The 18,042-nt window shown below is 38.8% G+C and overlaps 1 protein-coding gene across 7 annotated transcripts in view; it reads right to left on the bottom strand.

Moving 5' to 3' along the window:
- CSNK1A1 (casein kinase 1 alpha 1) overlaps positions 1 to 18,042 on the bottom strand; it is a 50,895-nt gene that overhangs the window by 31,433 nt on the left and 1,420 nt on the right. For all 7 annotated transcript variants that reach the window (XR_001399871.3, XR_001399869.3, XM_014852601.3 and 4 more), the window contains exon 2: positions 17,678 to 17,784. Coding sequence is in view for 5 of the 7 variants with exons in the window: in XM_014852601.3 (XP_014708087.1) it covers positions 17,678 to 17,784 (107 nt within the window). In the remaining 2 variants the exon portion in view is untranslated. The remainder of the gene's footprint in view (positions 1 to 17,677; positions 17,785 to 18,042) is intronic.

Raw genomic sequence — 18,042 nt, 5'->3', positions numbered from 1 at the left:
CACAGACATGGCACTGCTCAGCAAGCCATGCTGAGGCAGCATCCCACATGCCACAACTAGAAGGACCCACAACTAAAAATACACAACTATGTACCGGGGGGCTTTGAGAGAAAAAGGAGAAATAAAATCTTTAACAAAAAAGAAAGAAAGAAAGCCATTGCTTTCTCCCCTCTCCTCCAATTACCAGGTTCCACCAGGTTCCACCAGTAGGGCACCCTCAACAACATAACCCCTCTATTCTCAATTTAAATTCTTGAGTTTCATAAGTCACCAATCCTTCTGGTACCGCATTCATCTGTTGATTACCTCCAGAAGCTGAAGGCATCTCTGAACCCGAGTCTTAGACACTTTAACTTATAAACTGTCAGTACTTAATAAGCTCCATCTTATTAATGGCATTTATTATGAAAACAGAACCAATAATGCAAGACAGGTTTGACTACTTTTTGATTCATGGTAACTCTTCAGCCCTTCTGAAGGAGAACTAGGCATTAGACTAAATGTAGGTCACTTCCTGGTTTTCTACTAATTCTTGGTAAACAAGATCGCTGTGTAACTCTCATTCTCCTTAAGCTTCTCCACCCACATCTGCTCCTTACATTTGTGGGCTTCATTTTACTCTGAATACAAGGCATCCAGAATTTAATGATTTAAATTTGATTTCTCCTGCCATCAAAAATTTAAGAGCATCAATCTATCCTTCTCTTGCTGTTTCACATTTAGAATACAATTCAGATTTTAAAAGGTTAACACAAATTTTATCCACAATCCTTTGGATTTACAACTTGCAGAAATGCTTTAGAAATAGTTTGGGATCCAGAGCATTTTCATTAGACAAAGACACTCAATGCTGTCCTCTGGCTACTGCAGGACACTGGAAAAATCAGGTTTAATAAAGAAAACAAACACTGTAAAATACAAGCAACTAGAACCATAAACACAAATACAGATTAGACTGATTTCTCCATACTGACAAATGATTTAGACATGAAATAACTGAAAAAAGAACCATAGTTTTAGCTGTGGTTATGGTGACCAAAGTAATAATTCTGATAATGTGATGATTTCAAAATTTTTTGATATTGATTATCTATCTAATATATCACACCCTTGGGGAGGGCATTAGCAAGCATGGAAGTAATTTAAAATTGAACAAGAATATTAAGAGAAAAGAAAGTAACTATTGGAAATCCACCAACTAAAAGACAAATCCTGCATCAATATATTCAGCCACAATGACAAAGAACCTGTCCCAGAAAAGTGTCTGTTTGGGGGAGGGGGAGAAGGTTGGAGCAACTCATTCACATCAAGAGTTCTAAATCTTTTTGGTGCCATGTACCCCCCCACCCCTGACTTTAGTAGTCTGATGAAGCCTATACACCCATTCTCAGAATGCTTTAAATGCATAAAATGATACACAGCATTTTATAAAGGGAAACAATTATAGGGAGATTCAGCTACCATAAAATTATTTTAAAAACCAATATAATGTGATATGAAAATATCTGTGATTTCTACTGGTGACAAAGCCAGAGGTACTGCTAAAATTAGGGGAGGCTGGGGCTCTTGCCTAGATTTATAACAGAAAGAAATACTAGATTCAGTTAGAGGTTCATGAAAGTCAAGAAGTAATTTTTCTCCTATCCAAATTCACCAACCTCTTGGAGGGTGGAGGTGGGGGTATCCCCAAACCAAGTTAAGAACTCCTGCTCTAAACTGATTTTTAAGGTAAACAGACTGCAGAATAAGATCTAAAACTTGGGCATAATCTGCACGTTTTACTCAGCAATAATACTGTCAACTGAGATAATCTGTTTTCCTTCTTCATCCTAACTCCTCTCCTAACTGCTACTACTAATCCTTTGCTCACGATATTATCCCTCAGATCCCTGAATTATGCTGTAACCATTTTCATTTTTTTCAGTCTCCTTGTTCCTTGACCTTCACCTTCAAAGATGCATAAACGTATGCTGTAACCATTTTCATTTTTTTCAGTCTCCTTGTTCCTTGACCTTCACCTTCAAAGATGCATAAACGTTCTGTAACCTAAAAATTTTAAAAACACAAAACAAAATGTGCTTTGACACATCACTATCCACTACTAAAGCTACTATTCATTTATCCATTCACGATTTATGGTGGATAACAAGATGAAACCAAATAATTCTTGCTCTCATAGCTTACAGTATGGTGTGTGTAGGCAAATAAATAACAAATGTGATGACGGTGAGACCATGGCTGAGAGGACACAAATGATGCCGACCTAATCTAGAGGGAGGCGTTAGGGAAAGCTTCTCAGCCAAGCATGGTTGATTCTTGAAGCACAGCAGAAGATGGCTAGGTGAAGGGGTGGGTGGGGGGTTAGGAGCCTGCCTGAAGTCTGGCATTCACAAGAAACAGAGTAACCAGCACAGCTGATACATAGTGAAGACAAGATGACCTTATTTTCTTGTTCACCAAGTACTTGTTGAAAACCTAGTTTATACCTGCCATCTTACTCTCATTTTTCTCTTGGTTCCCAGTAAAATGGTTATCATTCTACCCACAATTATATTTCAAAGATCACAAATGATCTGATTTTTGTCAGTCTTTGTTGTCACTGCTCTAACATTGGTAGTAGTGATACTGGAAGATAGCACGTGGAGAACAAGAAGCTCCAGGGGGATACAAGTATTAAAACATACTTTTCCATTGGGAAGTGGATAATATACCTACGGTTTTCACAATACCAATTATAAAAGCTTGATCAAATATTTTCTAATAGGTAAATATATAGAGAAAGAAAGTAGATTAGCAGTTGTCTCAGGCTGGTGAGAAATGGAGAATGATTGCTAACAGGTTCAAGGTTTCTTTCTTGGATGATGAAACTATCCTAAACCAGGATTATGGTGATGGCTGCACAACTCCGTACATAGACTAAAAACCAATGACTTGTACACTTAAATGGGTGAGGTTTTATTTCTGTAAATTATCTCAATAAAGCTGTTAAAATTTTTTTTCCAAAATCTCCTCCTCCAGTCTCTGAGTCAACACTTAATAAGTAGCTACTATGTGTCTAATACTGCAGGTAAGTGCTATAGACATCTTAAGGTCTAGAAGAATAAATCACAGGTGCAATTTAAAAGCAACATTATAAACAATGTGACTGTAGGTAGTCATGTAAAAGCACATGTACACTTGTGCGATAATCCAGAAAGAACTGACAAATTGAATAACCTATAAAATGCTTCCTGTTAATATATACCTCTACTATTTCCGCCCAAGGTGGATAACTGGGCAAATAAACGGAAATAAAAGCATAGCACACCAAGGAACAATGTTTTGATCATCAATGCTTTCTCTCAAAAGATTACTGATCAAAAGGGTGAAGTGACAAGACTTTCACATACCGAAGCATTTGGGGTATTTAGGTTCAAAACTGATTCAGCTAGACTAAAAGCTGACTTACAGCCTAACAAACATACAGTGTACATCGGCTTTAATCATTAAAGAATGCATTCTCTTAAGATAAGAATGCATACTTCCCCTCCTACCGCTATTGCTAACACCCAGATTAGTCCCTTTCGGGACATCAGGGTCATGTTGACCTGCTTATTTGCAACCAAATGTCTCTGAAACTTTGATGAGTATGTATCCTGGGTGTGTTTACTGTATGTTCTTTGTTCCAAAAAGATGGAAGACTGTACTGAAAACCATGCTTCTCTGGAACGCTTTCTCAGGCTTTCCTAAGTTATAAGCCACACCCTGGCTCAAGTAAAACTGACCTTATTTCTCATAAACAAATACATACATACATAAATGCAACAACAAAGTAAACACAAAATAAAGAGGAGGGAGCACTTTTTTCAAAGAAAAAAAGAGAAGATTTCCTAGAAAAGTTAGCATCTGGGCTAAATTTTGAGATGTCTGGATTGTGGTACTAGCTTCCTAAATATTCTCCTAGTTCCAGTTGCTCTTCTATGATTTCATAGCGCCATCTTTCTGCTATGAAAACCAATGTCCCTCCCCTATCACCCACCAAAAAGGAAAAAAAAGCAGAAGTTTCTATATATGAGGAACTACAGAATCTAGCTTCTGCTTATCCTTCAATTTTACTTATTCACCTCAACAGACTGCCCTCAGACCATATCATTGAGTCAATAATTATTTACTAAGCATCACTGTATACTGGGCTCTATTCCAGCCAAACCCCAAAGCCTTTAAAAGTCTCATTTCTTGTCTATCTCTTGCATACACATTACCTCCTCCTAAAAACTGACTTCCTTTAACTTCAACAGCCCATCATCCCAACTCTCCTCTTGCCTTGATTGCCTATGAATTTCCACCAAAGGGTTTAGTCCTCACTTCTCAATTTACTTTCTCCACTATCACTTCTATGCTGATCTTGCTCAGCTCTAACTTCAGCCTAATTCCATGGCCTAGGTTTAACTCTGTATTTTCTGCGAACTTAACTATACAAGAGCTAAGCTGGGGATATCCTGTCACCTTAAACTCAACATGTCCAAAGCTATAACCATCTATTACTTCCAAAATATCAAAATTAGGCTACCTTTTTTGACTTCCTAATTTAAATTTCAAATTGTCAAGGCTCAGGTGGCTTACCTTCACTGCTTAAAAAGAAAATATGGCACAAAGATTAAAACATTAGAGTAAGAAAGTAACGGAAATCAAACACACTTCTTACAAAATATCCCTTAGCACACTACTCAAAGACCAAATAGTTTCCTTTAGGGTAATTTCTGCACTACAGTCATGCATTGCTTAATGACACGAATACATTCTGAGAAATGCATCACTAGGCGATTGTCGTTGTGTGAACATCAGCGTGTACTTACACAAACCTACGTGGTGTAGCCTACACATCTAGGATATATGGTATAGTCTATTGCTCCTAGACTACAAACCTATACGGCATGTTACTGTATTGAATACTGTACACAACTGTAACACAATGGTATTTGTGTATCTAAACACAGAAAAAGTACAGTAAACATACATACAAAAGATAAAAAATGGTATACCTGGTACAGGGCACTTACCATGAATGGAACTTGCAGGACTGGAAGTTGCTCTGGGTGACTATGCAGTGAGCGAATGTGAAGGCCTAGGACACTACTGTAAACTAAAAACACTATACACTTAGGCCACACTAGATTTATTAAAAATTTTTTCTTTCTTCAATAGCAAATTAACTTAGCTTAACTTTTTCACTTTATAAACTTTTCAATTTTTTTAAGTTTCTGACTTCTATAATAACAGCTTAAAACAAACACATTGTACAGCTGTACAAAAATATTTTTATATCCTTATTTTATAAGCTTTTTTCTATTTTTGATTTTTTTTTTAACTTCTTAAACTTTTTGTTAAAAACTGAGAGACAAACACACACATTAGGCTAGGCCTACACAGGGTCAGGATCTCAATATTGTCTTCCACCTCCACATCTTATCCCACTGGAAAGTCTTCAGGGGCAATAACATGCTTGGAGCTATCAACTCCTATGATAATAATGCTGCCTTCTGGAACACCTCAAGGACCTGCCTCAGGCTTCATCTTGAGGAGGTGTCACTCTTTTCAGAAATACGTCCACGGTGGTTAGCTTGGTTTCTTTTTTTCATCATAGATTGCTTATAAGCAGACAACGTGCCATGAACCGTCCTCTCTAATTAGGAAAACCTTTAGGTGTTGGGGTCCACGTTTTCTTTTTAAGGAGCTTGTTGAGGTCTGCAAAAGCTTCTGCTAAACCTTCACTGAATTTTCTTGTGGGTTCTTCTTTTTCTTCTGCAGTTTCCTTTTGTCGTCTCTTCTTCAGCTATGCATTCCTGTCCCAGTTCCAACAACTCCTCAATGTCAACTCTTCAGGAAACGCCTTTGGGGGCTCCTCAATGTCATCCTCATCCACACCCAGCTTAAGGTTGTCTGCCATTTCAACCACAGCCTTGTTGATTTTTTCCAACCTCCTCATCCTTGGCAAATCCTTGGAAGTCATGGGCAAACCTCCTGAGAGTCTTCTTCCAGATACCATTTATACCCTCCATGGTGACACCACCCTAAGCCCAAGCAAGGTTCTTTTTTTTTCGTTTTTAAAGATTTTTCTTTTCCTTTTTCTCCTCAAAGCCCCCCAGTACATAGTTGTATATTCTAGTTGTGAGTGCCTCTGGTTGTGCTATGTGGGGTGATGCCTCAGCAAGGCCTGATGAGTGGTGTCATGTCCAAACCCAGGATCTGAACCAGTGAAACCCTGGGCTGCCAAAGTGGAGTACACAAACTTAACCACTTGGCCACGGGGCCAGCCCCCACCTCTTTTATACTGGGATGAAGATCGCCAATGAAAGGACGATGTCCGGGAACATTATCAAAAATACACAAAATCTTGAAAGGTATGTTATTCTCTAAACAGTACTTCTCCATTTCACTGGCATAGCAATTTAGGAAAAGGAACTGGGTCATCCATGACTTCCTAATGCTCTCTGTAGTACAGTGGCAGTGTGTACTCACTAATATGCGTGAAGGCCCTGAGGTTCTCACTGTGCCAGATCACAAAGGGTTTCAATTTGCAGCCTGTGACCCTGCCCCCAAGCAACTGTTGTCCTGTCCTTAAAAGTCGTGAAACCCGGCAGTGACTTGGCCTCTCTATGGATGAAAGTCCTTTCAGACATCCGTTTCCAGAACAGAAAGATTTCATCTATATTGAATATTTGCTCTGGCAAGTCATTTTCCTCCACATCAGGTTATCTAGAGTTTCCCAAAATTCTTCAAGCTGCCTTCACATCAGCACTCACAGACTCACCACTCACTTTCACGTAATATGAACAACGATTCCTGTATCATTTAAACCACCCAGAGCTCACAGTAAATTCAACATCATAGTCAGTCCAGTCTTTTCTTTCAACATTGCAAACCAACTCTTTGCTTTGGCCGTGGTCATCACAGCACTCAGAGGGACATACTTCTATGACTGGTCTTCAATCCAAGTCACTAGAAGTTTCTCCATGTTAGGCCCCTCTTGAATTTTTGTTAGTCTCGTTACCTTCAATCAAGCAGCTTCTGTCACTCTGTTCTTATTCTTGTTCTTCAAGGTCGTAGCTACGATGGAATGGGACATGCCTGACTGGCGAGCAATAGCCATCACTGATTTTCCACATTTGTAATTCTTAATCACTTTTAATTTCATTTCCAGGTTAATTAATCAACACAGCCTCTTACCAGCCATTAGCAGTGGATTTTATATGCTTAAGGGCCACAATGAACAAAACAAGCACAAGAGAAAACAATGCAATCAAGAGACGCTGTAAGCATGAAATAGATGTATGAGGCTGCTGCCAGCATTAACATGGCATAACTGTTTTAAAGTAAACTTTTTTGTAAGTGGAAAGAGGACACTCTAAAATAATGATAAAAAGTACAGTATAGTAAATACATAAACTAGTAACAGTCATTTATTATCAAGTATTACACACTGTACATAATTGTATATGCTATACGTTCATACGACTAGAAGCACAGGTTTGCTTACACCAGCATCACCAACCACAAACACGTGAGTAATGTGTTGCACTGCAATATTAAGATGGCTCAATGTCACTAGACAACAGGAATTTTTCAGCTCCCTTATAATCTGAGGGGACCACCGTCATACATGCGGCCCATCGTTGGCCAAAACGTCATTATACAGTGCATAACTGTATAAGATCACTTATGTTACAGTTTTATATATAAAGACTTAAAAGAACAAATAATTTTGGATGTATGGAACATTTTTTCTCACACCCTACATTAGTTAATTTGCTTAGCAAAGTATTCTAAGTTTAAAAAAGTATCTGAAAAGGTTACAAAAGGACAAAATTAACTCAAATTCTCAACATTAGCAGAGAAAATGAACACACAAACAAAACAAACAATTCCAAACTTTGATAGAAATTTTTTCAGTAGAATAGAAGAACACAAGGTTTGGGCTTGAAATGCTACATAAGATAAAGAAATGAGGACCATGGAAGAGGCAACACAAGCTCCTACAAAGGAAAGATATAACCCGAAAGAAAAAAGCAATGAATAAACACATGAACAGCTATCCATAAATTAAAATTCTGTGCAAACCTGAACTAATTTACAGAACTACGTAATAACTCATAAAAATATGCCCTCACTATCTAGACAATTAAAAAGTGATCCAGTAAACCAGCAGGTGGATTTAAGAATGGGAAGCTAGCTAAGTTCACAGTATATGTAATACAGTGCAAAGACTATTGCACCAGCAGCTAGAAACACAGGTTTTAGTCCTGACTTTGCCATTTTCTTGCTGACTCTATATAAACCATTTTTTTTCTCACTGGTCAAACATTCTTAATCTAACTTACCTACCTATCAAGAAGCATTGTAGTAAAGAGACTGTAAAATTTGTAAATTGCAAAGCATTACACAAACATAAGAATTTTACTACAAAAAGCAGTTGCCCAATAATTACGAAATGGCAACAACCATGACAATAGTATTTCCTACAATAGTGATAGCCAATTCAGCAAAATAGTTACTAACTACCCCCCTCAACAGTTCAATGCAATGGAGTATCAAAATCTCAGCACAGGGGCCAGCCCAGTGATACAGCAGTTAAGTGCGCACGTTCCACTTCGGCAGCCCAGGGTTCGCCGGTTTGGATCCCGGGTGCAGACATGGCCAGCCATGCTACGGCAGGCGTCCCACATATAAAAAAAGTAGAGGAAGATGAGCACAGATGTTAGCTCAGGGCTGGTCTTCCTTGGCAAAAAGAGGAGAATTGGCAGCAGATGTTAGCTCAGGGGTACTCTTCCTCAAAAAAAAAAAAAAAAAAAACCACCAAAAACCCCAGCATAGAGTTTCTCAAAGTGTCATCCTCTGGTCTTTAGCAGAAATTATCTGGGTTAAAAATACAGACTCTTGGGCCCCACTCCAGAACTCATCAAACAGAAATCTGGGGGTGAGGGAGTACAACTTGCATTTAAAAAAAAAATGTTTTATTTTTCCTTCTTCTCCCCAAAGCCCCCCAGTACATAGTTGTGTACACTAGCTGTGGGTCCCTCTAGCTGTGGCATGTGGGATGCTTCCTCAGCATAGCCTGATGAGCGGTGCCATGTCCATGCCCAGGATCCGAACCGGCGAAACCCTGGGCCACCAAAGCAGAGCATGTGAACCCAACCACTTGCCCACAGGGCCGACCCCAAAACTTGCATTTTTAACAAGCTCTGCAGGTAATTATTATGCATGGTTGATATTTGAGAAATGCTGACTAAAGAGGATTCAAAGAAGCCTTAATGGCATCCTACTGACCTGACCAATCAAGGCAATCTCTGGATGGTTCAGCGTACTGATTGGGGCACATACTCCATACTACCCCTTTGATATTAAACAAACATTCATGTCCTCAAATAGTCTGAGATTTGGACATCTTTCCTCTTAATTTTCAGTGAGACAAATTCACAACTATACGCCAGGTACACGGTAGATGCTCAAAAAGAATGTAACCTCACAAAATTTTTGTCTGTAAATGAAATGTGCCCAGTATCTTAAACTGTGCCTGGCACATAGTGGTCACTCCTATATAGATATATTTGTTGACTGAATGAAAGAAACGCTTGCTTATTCGGTAGAAGGTACTGTACAAGGTGTTGTAAAGTACATAAAGTGGACCAAGACACTCTTGAACATCAGAGCTTTCGTGTGAAGAGTAGAAACTAACACTAACAGCACTCCCTTCTTTAAGAGGGATCCAAAGTATTAATATTATGGAAGTTCAAAAAAGGGAACACTAGGATTTCAGTTAGTGGAGCTTGGTGGTAAGAATAATTTCAACCAAGCGAGAAAACCAAAAACAAAACAACGGAACCTGAATACAAAGTGAATAGCACAGTAAAGGAATAGAAAACAGAAAGAATGGTGTTTATGTAAAGGTATAAACTCCAGTCTGATTAGAATTTCATTATTTCAACTGTTACCAAGGATAATGTATTAGACACTTCTAATGTAACTAAAAGAGTTGGAAAATTTGGAAGCTAAAACTTAAAAAAATTTCATGCTACGACATTCCCACAAACAAAAGGCAGCTTTAAATCAGATCTCACACTCCTCTTTCAATAAAAGCCACTTGAGGGACAAAATAGTCTGGCAGTGAAAGAAAATGTAACAGCTAAGTACCCCGAGCAGCTTCCAGATGAGCTGAAATACAAGACAACCTCAATTTCAGAAGGTTAATTTGCAAACTTCTCCACTGTACACTTAATGATGGCACAAATGAAACAATGATGTGTACTATGTATGCTTAGCAATGGTCACCATCTTGTCTCCCTTAAAAAAACAAATCCTCTGGCACAAATGTTGCAACTTCCTGATGCTGCTGAACTAGAACCAAGAGATTGAAAAGGCAACACCACTAACTAGGAGATGCTAATAGACACTTAAGCTGAGGAACATCCCCAATAGCAATACTTTACTGTGAAATTAATGGACATTAGCATTTAATGACATGGTTGTATCTTTACACCAGCATTTAAAGCTAAATAGACTAGTACAGCCACATTTCCATTTGTAAAGTGGCTGCCAGGTAGTGAGTTCAGCTGAATATTTAAGACATACTAAGTACTAGAGAGATGATGAATACTCCCATTAGGAACTGAGGAACTATGAATGCGTGCAATTCTATAAATGTGTAGGAGCCGTAACTTTCTACAGAGTTCCATTAAAAAAGTAAATGAACACAGATGAAATAAAAGCAGAATTTCCTTATTATAAATCACTGGTGCCTTCTTTTTACCCAGCACTATGCTAAGAAACATAAAAGATACCTCCATCAGCAAGAACTGGTTCTTTCCCTCAAGGAGCTTCTACGATGCTTTCCTGTAGGAATGCACCCGAGACATGTGAATAGGAAAATTATTTTACATATTGGTTTTAGGCACTTTTACAGAAATCAAAGCTTTTGATTGTATGGGATTACAGTGCACTTTCCAGTATCATGTTTCCTGGTATAGGAGTTCCTGAATTAAACTCCTAATTCATAGGAGGAGGTAAGTAAGAATCCAGCCTTATCAAGTTGTAGTTGTAGAAAAGATGGGGTTTGGTGGGTGGGGGCAGGGAACACTATTACTAATCTCTGAAATACAGTACAGTACAGTGGTTCCTGAACTTTGCAGCACATTAGAATCACCTGGGGAGCTTTTATAACTAGTGATGCCTAAGTCACACCCTCAACCAATTAAATCAAAATATCTCTGTTTAGGAGCCAGGTGTCATTATTTTTTAGTTTTCCACACGATTCCAATGTGCACCAAAGTTTGGGAACCACTGGTTGGAAGATGCAGTAAGATCTATTCAAATAACACATTAGCTGTGTAACTTTAAGCAAATTAACCATTCTGACTCACACACTGTATATGAAACCCCAACTTAAGAGGACTGTTGTAATGATTAAATGAGACCACATGCAATGCCTAGATAATAGTCTATTTTTTTCTTGCACATAGATGGAAAAAAGAAAGTTTAGTCACACTGAATTCAACTACTTATTTCAATAGTCCATATCAATGTTATGAACAAAAGGCAACTATACATTAAAGTTATAACAAATTATTACTGCATCAGAGAATAAAAGAGGCATCATTTAGCACTGATCCCACCAATTTACATAACGCATTAAAAAAACTCTTAAGACCTGGTCAGTCTACAAAATCCCTTATATAAACGAAAGCTGACATTACAAATTATAGAATTCATTTTGGGTTCAAATCTAAATGATATCACAGAACCCTAACTCTTGACTCTCAATATAATGCTCTTTCTATTTGTCTTTATATTGAGGCTCAGAATGTGCTCTCTGGTTAAATCTTTTTGTACAGCACTTCCACTGTCCCCATTAAAACAACATACCCCATTGATGACTTACAGTATTCTAGTTCCTCAAAGGAGGAGAATAAGGTAAAGATCTCAATTGCCACTGAGTATTCACAACCCTCACCTGATTATTTTATTAGGTAAATCTACTAGTGTCCTTCACCGTGATAAACACGTTGCTAACCTGTAGTCTTGCATACAGACAAATCAACATCAAATGCAGAAAAAATACGTAACTATGATACAAAAGACCAACTTAAAAAATAAATAAATAAATAAAACCTATGTTGTCACAGAATGTAGTTTACCAATGATTAGGAGTTATTTAAAAAAAAATCCAATATTCTTTATCTCAATAGGGGGTGTGGATTATTACACCAGTGCATGTATTTGTCAAAATGGATTCAACAGCACATTACCATCTGTACATTTCACTGAATGTAAACTATATCCCATTTTTTAAAAACCCCACTAAGACATGCATTAGTCCATATTACATGATTAGCGGTCATTCAAAGTTTCCAGAGCCACCTGAGACTATATCGGAAACAAAAACAGTAACAAAAAGAATCATTTTAACCAAGTGTTCACTTATATTATGAAAGCTATTAAGGTACCCATTTAACCTCACAAAAACTGTTAAACTCAAGGACTGATTTTAAAACTATAATGGAAAGACTAAATGAAAAGATTAAGTTTATAACGTTTGTTTCAAATTCTAGTTTCTCTGTTTACAGACTTCTTGACATTAAAGGTACTTACTAAACACTGACAGATCATGACTTACTAAATGATAATTTAGGTACAGATTAAATATACTTTCAAACAAAATGATCTAGTTCTAAAAACGACTAAGGCCAAGTAGTAAAAGCATGTATTATACATGGGTTCACAAATATTTACTCCAATTTAAGGTTCAAATCAATAATGTCCAGCAAAAGTTCTCATCCTGCAATTCATGGATTCAAAAGGGAAAATAAGAATTATAAGCATCTAGTTAAATAATAAGACAACAGGTTACTTAAATTTATAGAAGGACTTTTCAGTTTCTCTGTATGAGGTCAGATGCCCTAAAGTGAAGGAGGCAAAGTATGGCTCTGCAGCATCAAATTAAAAGGTGTGGGCTATGTGAGCAGGCATGATTTAACCTTGAGATAAAGGTGAAAATGGCTCACAGGAAAATTCGGAGTTAGGAGACTCTAGTACCTCCCCTGAGATTCAACAGTCTGATTTGTATTATGAGGTGTCTGGGCAGATATCTCTCAGGTTTCACCCAGCTCAAAAATGCTACCTAAGCATCATTACATTATTCCATAATAAATCCATTATAAGTCAATATAAAGCACCTTTAGTAATGCAGCAGATTCAGTTACTTTATGAGTTAAAAATCACATTTCTCATGCATCCAGTGATGTGTATCTCTCTAATAAAGACATAGCTAGTACAGATGTCATTTTGTTCTAACAGCATTTGAACTTGTTTACAGGATATATGCTCAGTTGCCAAAAAGCTAAGATTAAAATTTAAGCTGCTTTTAATGCTGAAGAGTAAGGATTAACTAGTACTTTATAAGTATCTTCTAGAATACTTGACATTCATAGACGGCAAAAAAAAAAAAAGTGGTTAAAAAACAAGGCAACAGGGGCTGGCCCCGTGGCTGAGTGGTTAAGATCACACGCTCTGCTTCAGCAGCCCAGGGTCTCGCCAGTTTGGATCCTGGGCACGGACATGGCACCACTCATCAAGCCATGCTGAGGCAAAGTCCCACACAGCACACCTTGAAGAACCTGCAACTAGAATGTACAAACTATGTACTGAGCAGCTTTGGGGAGAAAGAAAAAAAATAAAAGATTGGCAACAGATGTTAGCTCAGGTGCCAATCTTAAAAAAAAAAAAAGCAAGGCAACAGGGCCAGCCCAGGTGGCCTAGTGGTTAAGTCTGGTGTGCTCTGCTTTGCTGGCCCAGGTTCGGTTCCTGGGCATGATTCACACCACTCTGTTAACAGACATGCTGTGCTGGCAGCTTACATCCTAAAAAATAGAGGAAGACTGGCAATGGATGTTAGCTCAGGGCAAACCTTCCTCAGCAAAAAACAAACAAACAAAAGCAAGGCAACGACAAGTCTCCCATACCCCTCCCATCTTCTTTATTCACTATTTCCCTACAAAAGTATACTTCATTAATTCACTTCCTTCTAAATGGTAACCTAGGGTGTACCTGATACAGATAACATTTTTTTCTAAGATTGGCACCTGAGCTAACAACTGTTGCTAACCTTTTTTTTTTCTTTGCTCCAAAGCCCCCCAGTACATAGCTGTATATTCTAGTTGCGAGTGCCTCTGTTTGTGCTATGTGGGACACCGCCTCAGCGTGGCCTGACGAGTAGCACCATGTCCACGCCTGGGATGCAAACCAGTGAAACCCTGGGCCGCCAAAGCAGAGCATGCGAACTTAACCACTCAGCCATAGGGCTGGCCCCCAGATAGCATTTTTAAAAGTCCTGAGTGGTGTCTCGTTACTACAGTAACATTCAAAGGTTAAGATCTAGACATAACACCAAACTGTGATGAAATGCTTTCGTGCTACCATCATCCGAAAACAAGTCTTAAAATTTCAGATCAACTAGGCCAGTGACTTTTAAGTAGGGAACCTTATTCAAACAAAACCCTACCCAAAAGCTCAGTAGGCAAAACTTTTTCCAGAGGGGTACGAAATCTTAAACCTTTCTGTCCAGCACTCTCTTTTCCTACTCCAACAAAATTAGAGAATTACTAACTTGGTAAAATCCTTTTTATTTCATAGATGAGGAAACTGATAGGCCCAAAGAGCTTAAGGGACTGACCCCAGATCACTCTGTAGATAGACACCACAGGTGGATCTAGGGCTTGATTGTAGCATAATTGCTTCTTTATGTTAATTCCATTCAGAGTGGTATAAAGAAAGGGAAGATTGTTAACAGAAATACAGTAATTTTAAATAAGCTCCTAGAGGTCAAATCACAAGGTCCAAGGATTTCAGTTACTTAAAAATATCAAGACACTGAATGCCATCCTCTCATTCTTGCTTACACTGGATGCTACACTTCTGTATAACAACAGATCCCTTAGTAAGGTCCTTACTATGATTAGGCAGGTCTGCTAAGCAGGCCAGGTAATCTTCAGCCTTTGTTTTAGGATATCCCAAAGTATCTTAAAGAAAATGGGGGCGGGGGGAAAGGCACGGACAGGTGAGCAAAGTGTAAATGCAGCATAAATCTAAATTTTTAAAATTAGTGTCAACATTTCTAAAACAATGGGTAACACAAAGACTGCCTTATTTTATCTAGCTAAACAGTCAATTTAATTCCATATTTACCTAGTTTAATGACTGTATACTATATATACAGGTAACGTGGAAATAGTGGGGAAGAAACTGAGGGGATGGGAAGATGCTGCCAAACAAACAATGCTTACATAAATCTTTCTTATCCCTTCCACTTCACTGGAAAAACCATTCTCTCACACTTTAAAACCAATGAACTACTTTTGTTTCTATGTACCGGAATCTACCACTCCTAAAACAAATTTACTTTCCCCACCCTCATCCAATCACTACACTCTGCCTTAGAGACTACCCCCAGAAGCCACACTCTATTCTTGGATGCCCTCCCCAACCAGTTCACCAAGCTTTCTTCCATAGAGGCAGATCCTGAAATCCCATCTTCTCTCCCAGAAAGCCTTACCTTTAAAGCCAGGTAAATTTCTCTTTAGCTCCACCCACAGACTGGGTATAACTACTGCAACTCTCTCTACACTCACCATCTTACAATAGATGCCTATTATTTTGCTCACAGGTTAATTTCGTTTATTCATGTGTTTATTCACTATATTAACTATTGCCATTGTGGGTCTGTATCAGTGTTGTCCTTAAATAAAAGCTACCAGATAAAAGGGCATGTATTTGAGTTTAGCAATGAAAACGCCAGATGCTAAAGGCTTTTTGAAAATGATTTCAAGTACATTATATTCAATCTAATTTGTGAAATTTATAAAACCTCCCAACTCAGATGAACCTCAAAAGCATTATGCCAAGTGAGAGAAGCCAGATACAAATGACCTCATGCTGTATGATTCCATTTACATGAAATTCCAAGAAATACTACAGTGATAGAAAGCAAACCAGTGGGGGCCAGGATGGAGAGACGGGATTAAATGCAAAGGGAAAGGAGTTTTAAATTTTTAGGCTAGTGCAATGGAAATGTTTTGAGAAGAAAAACCCTTAAATATTTTAATCAAGATTTTCATTCTTCCACAATAACATTTACTTTCCCACACAGCAAGGTTTGGCTTTTTTGGGGGGTGGGGGGATGGGAATCATTTAAAATCGCAAATCATCTCAGATTTCACACTAATCTTCAGCTCATAAGATGAATGAATTTTCTTCCAAATAATTTATCACTTCCAAGCAATAGAACATTTTATCACTCAAGTTCTCCATTAAAAATGTCTATCACCATTGGAAATTTTTAAAGGATAGTGTTACTCGGTTTGTTTCCACATCAGAACTAATGTATGTAATCCAGTCCTTAATTGAAAGTTTGAAAAGAAAAACTGGAATGGAAAAAGAGGCAAATACCATTCCACTTAATTCTCAACTATCTCTGGATCTTTTCACAAATGTTATTTTTGAGTAACTGTTGGAAAACGGCTGGGTTTTAAACTTTATTTTAGTCTCTACTCTAGGAAGAGGTTCTTTAAAAGTCGAAATACTCTAAAACCCTTTAAAGTCAACCATTTAAAAGAACCCAATGTCTTTATCTGGTCATCTTTTATCCTGATCACCATTACTATTTGCCTTCACCCATATCCCACCCCAAAGGGCCACAATTTCCCGGATATGATGAGTTACTGACCAAGTAATTCAACAGGTTGAAGCTACTTATCAAACTGTGGCTACGTGATTAAGCTTTCTTTTAATACAACCGACTTGAGTAAATTTTAACAGTTAGTGCTGCTCAAAGTGCCTTTCTTTGTCATTACCCTAAAAAATTTAATATAGACTGAAACGCAGCAAACATTACCATTCACAAAAGAGTAATTAACAACTTTACAAGGACTATAAAGGATTTACATAGTATAATTCAACAATTTCGCGTCGCATCTGCTGCAGAGATCACAAACAGACTGTCATTATGCCATCTCCTTTCTTGAACCCCGCCGCCGCCTGCGGCTTTATTCTGGGCTTTTCAAAGGTTTAATCCACTCAGGGCTGCTAAAGAGGGAATCAAGGAAGCCTAAGTTGTGAACCCAAGCGGAGGAAAGGGCAGGAAAATGTGGTTGAGTCACGTCGTTCCGCCATTTTCTAAGCGGAGGAGGAAGACATGTTGGAACAAAAACACAACAAAAGAGCAGCCATTTCCCAAGCCAGCTCCAATAGCAACCCGAACTGGCCGAGCCCGGCCGCTCCGGCAGCTTCGAATGCATCTCACTGGACAAACCTAAGAACATCAGAGGTGCCGACGTAAAGAAAGCAGCTGCATCCTCCCGCTCAGGGAGCAAAGATGACCCGCATACTGACTGCAGGTGAAAGGCTCGGGAAGGACGACGGAAGCTAAGTGGGACACAGTGTCAGAAACTGAAATCCTAGACCAAGTTGGCAGACTCAAATCTACTCGGTGATTTTGGTGACTTACGGTTCACACGAAACGCCCGGCTATAGGAAACCCCGGTAACGCAAATACCCAGACCCGGATTCAGCTGGCCCTACTACCTGCCTCTCCCCGTTTTCCCCAATCCGTACTTCCCCTCGGAGAACCGCCTGTTTGCTTACGGGTTCTTACCGTATGTGGGGGATGCCAACCCCACCTTGAAGAATCTTATAGAGTTTGCTCTCGTACAGCAACTGGGGATGCCTGGCCTTCTGAGATTCTAGCTTCACTGCCACTTCCTGCAGGGGAAAGAGGGGACGATGGCATCAACATCCCTAGGATTCAATGTCACTTGGGCAGGGACGGGAGACATTAGCAAAGCTCCAGCTCGCGACCCGAAGGTGGAAGTGAGAGACTGGGAAGAGAAAGCTCTCTTTGTAATTACAGAGCGAGGCAAGCTGCCTCCAAGGCCTCTTCAGGGGGTAGTGACGAAATCCGCACGTCCTCTAAAGTGCAGGAAAATGATTCATCCAGAAAACCTAAGGAGAGGTGAGGAA

Source organism: Equus asinus, chromosome 9 (assembly GCF_041296235.1).
Source record: "Equus asinus isolate D_3611 breed Donkey chromosome 9, EquAss-T2T_v2, whole genome shotgun sequence".
Classification (NCBI taxonomy): Eukaryota; Metazoa; Chordata; class Mammalia; order Perissodactyla; family Equidae; genus Equus; species Equus asinus.
This window is presented reverse-complemented; position numbering and strand designations above follow the sequence as displayed.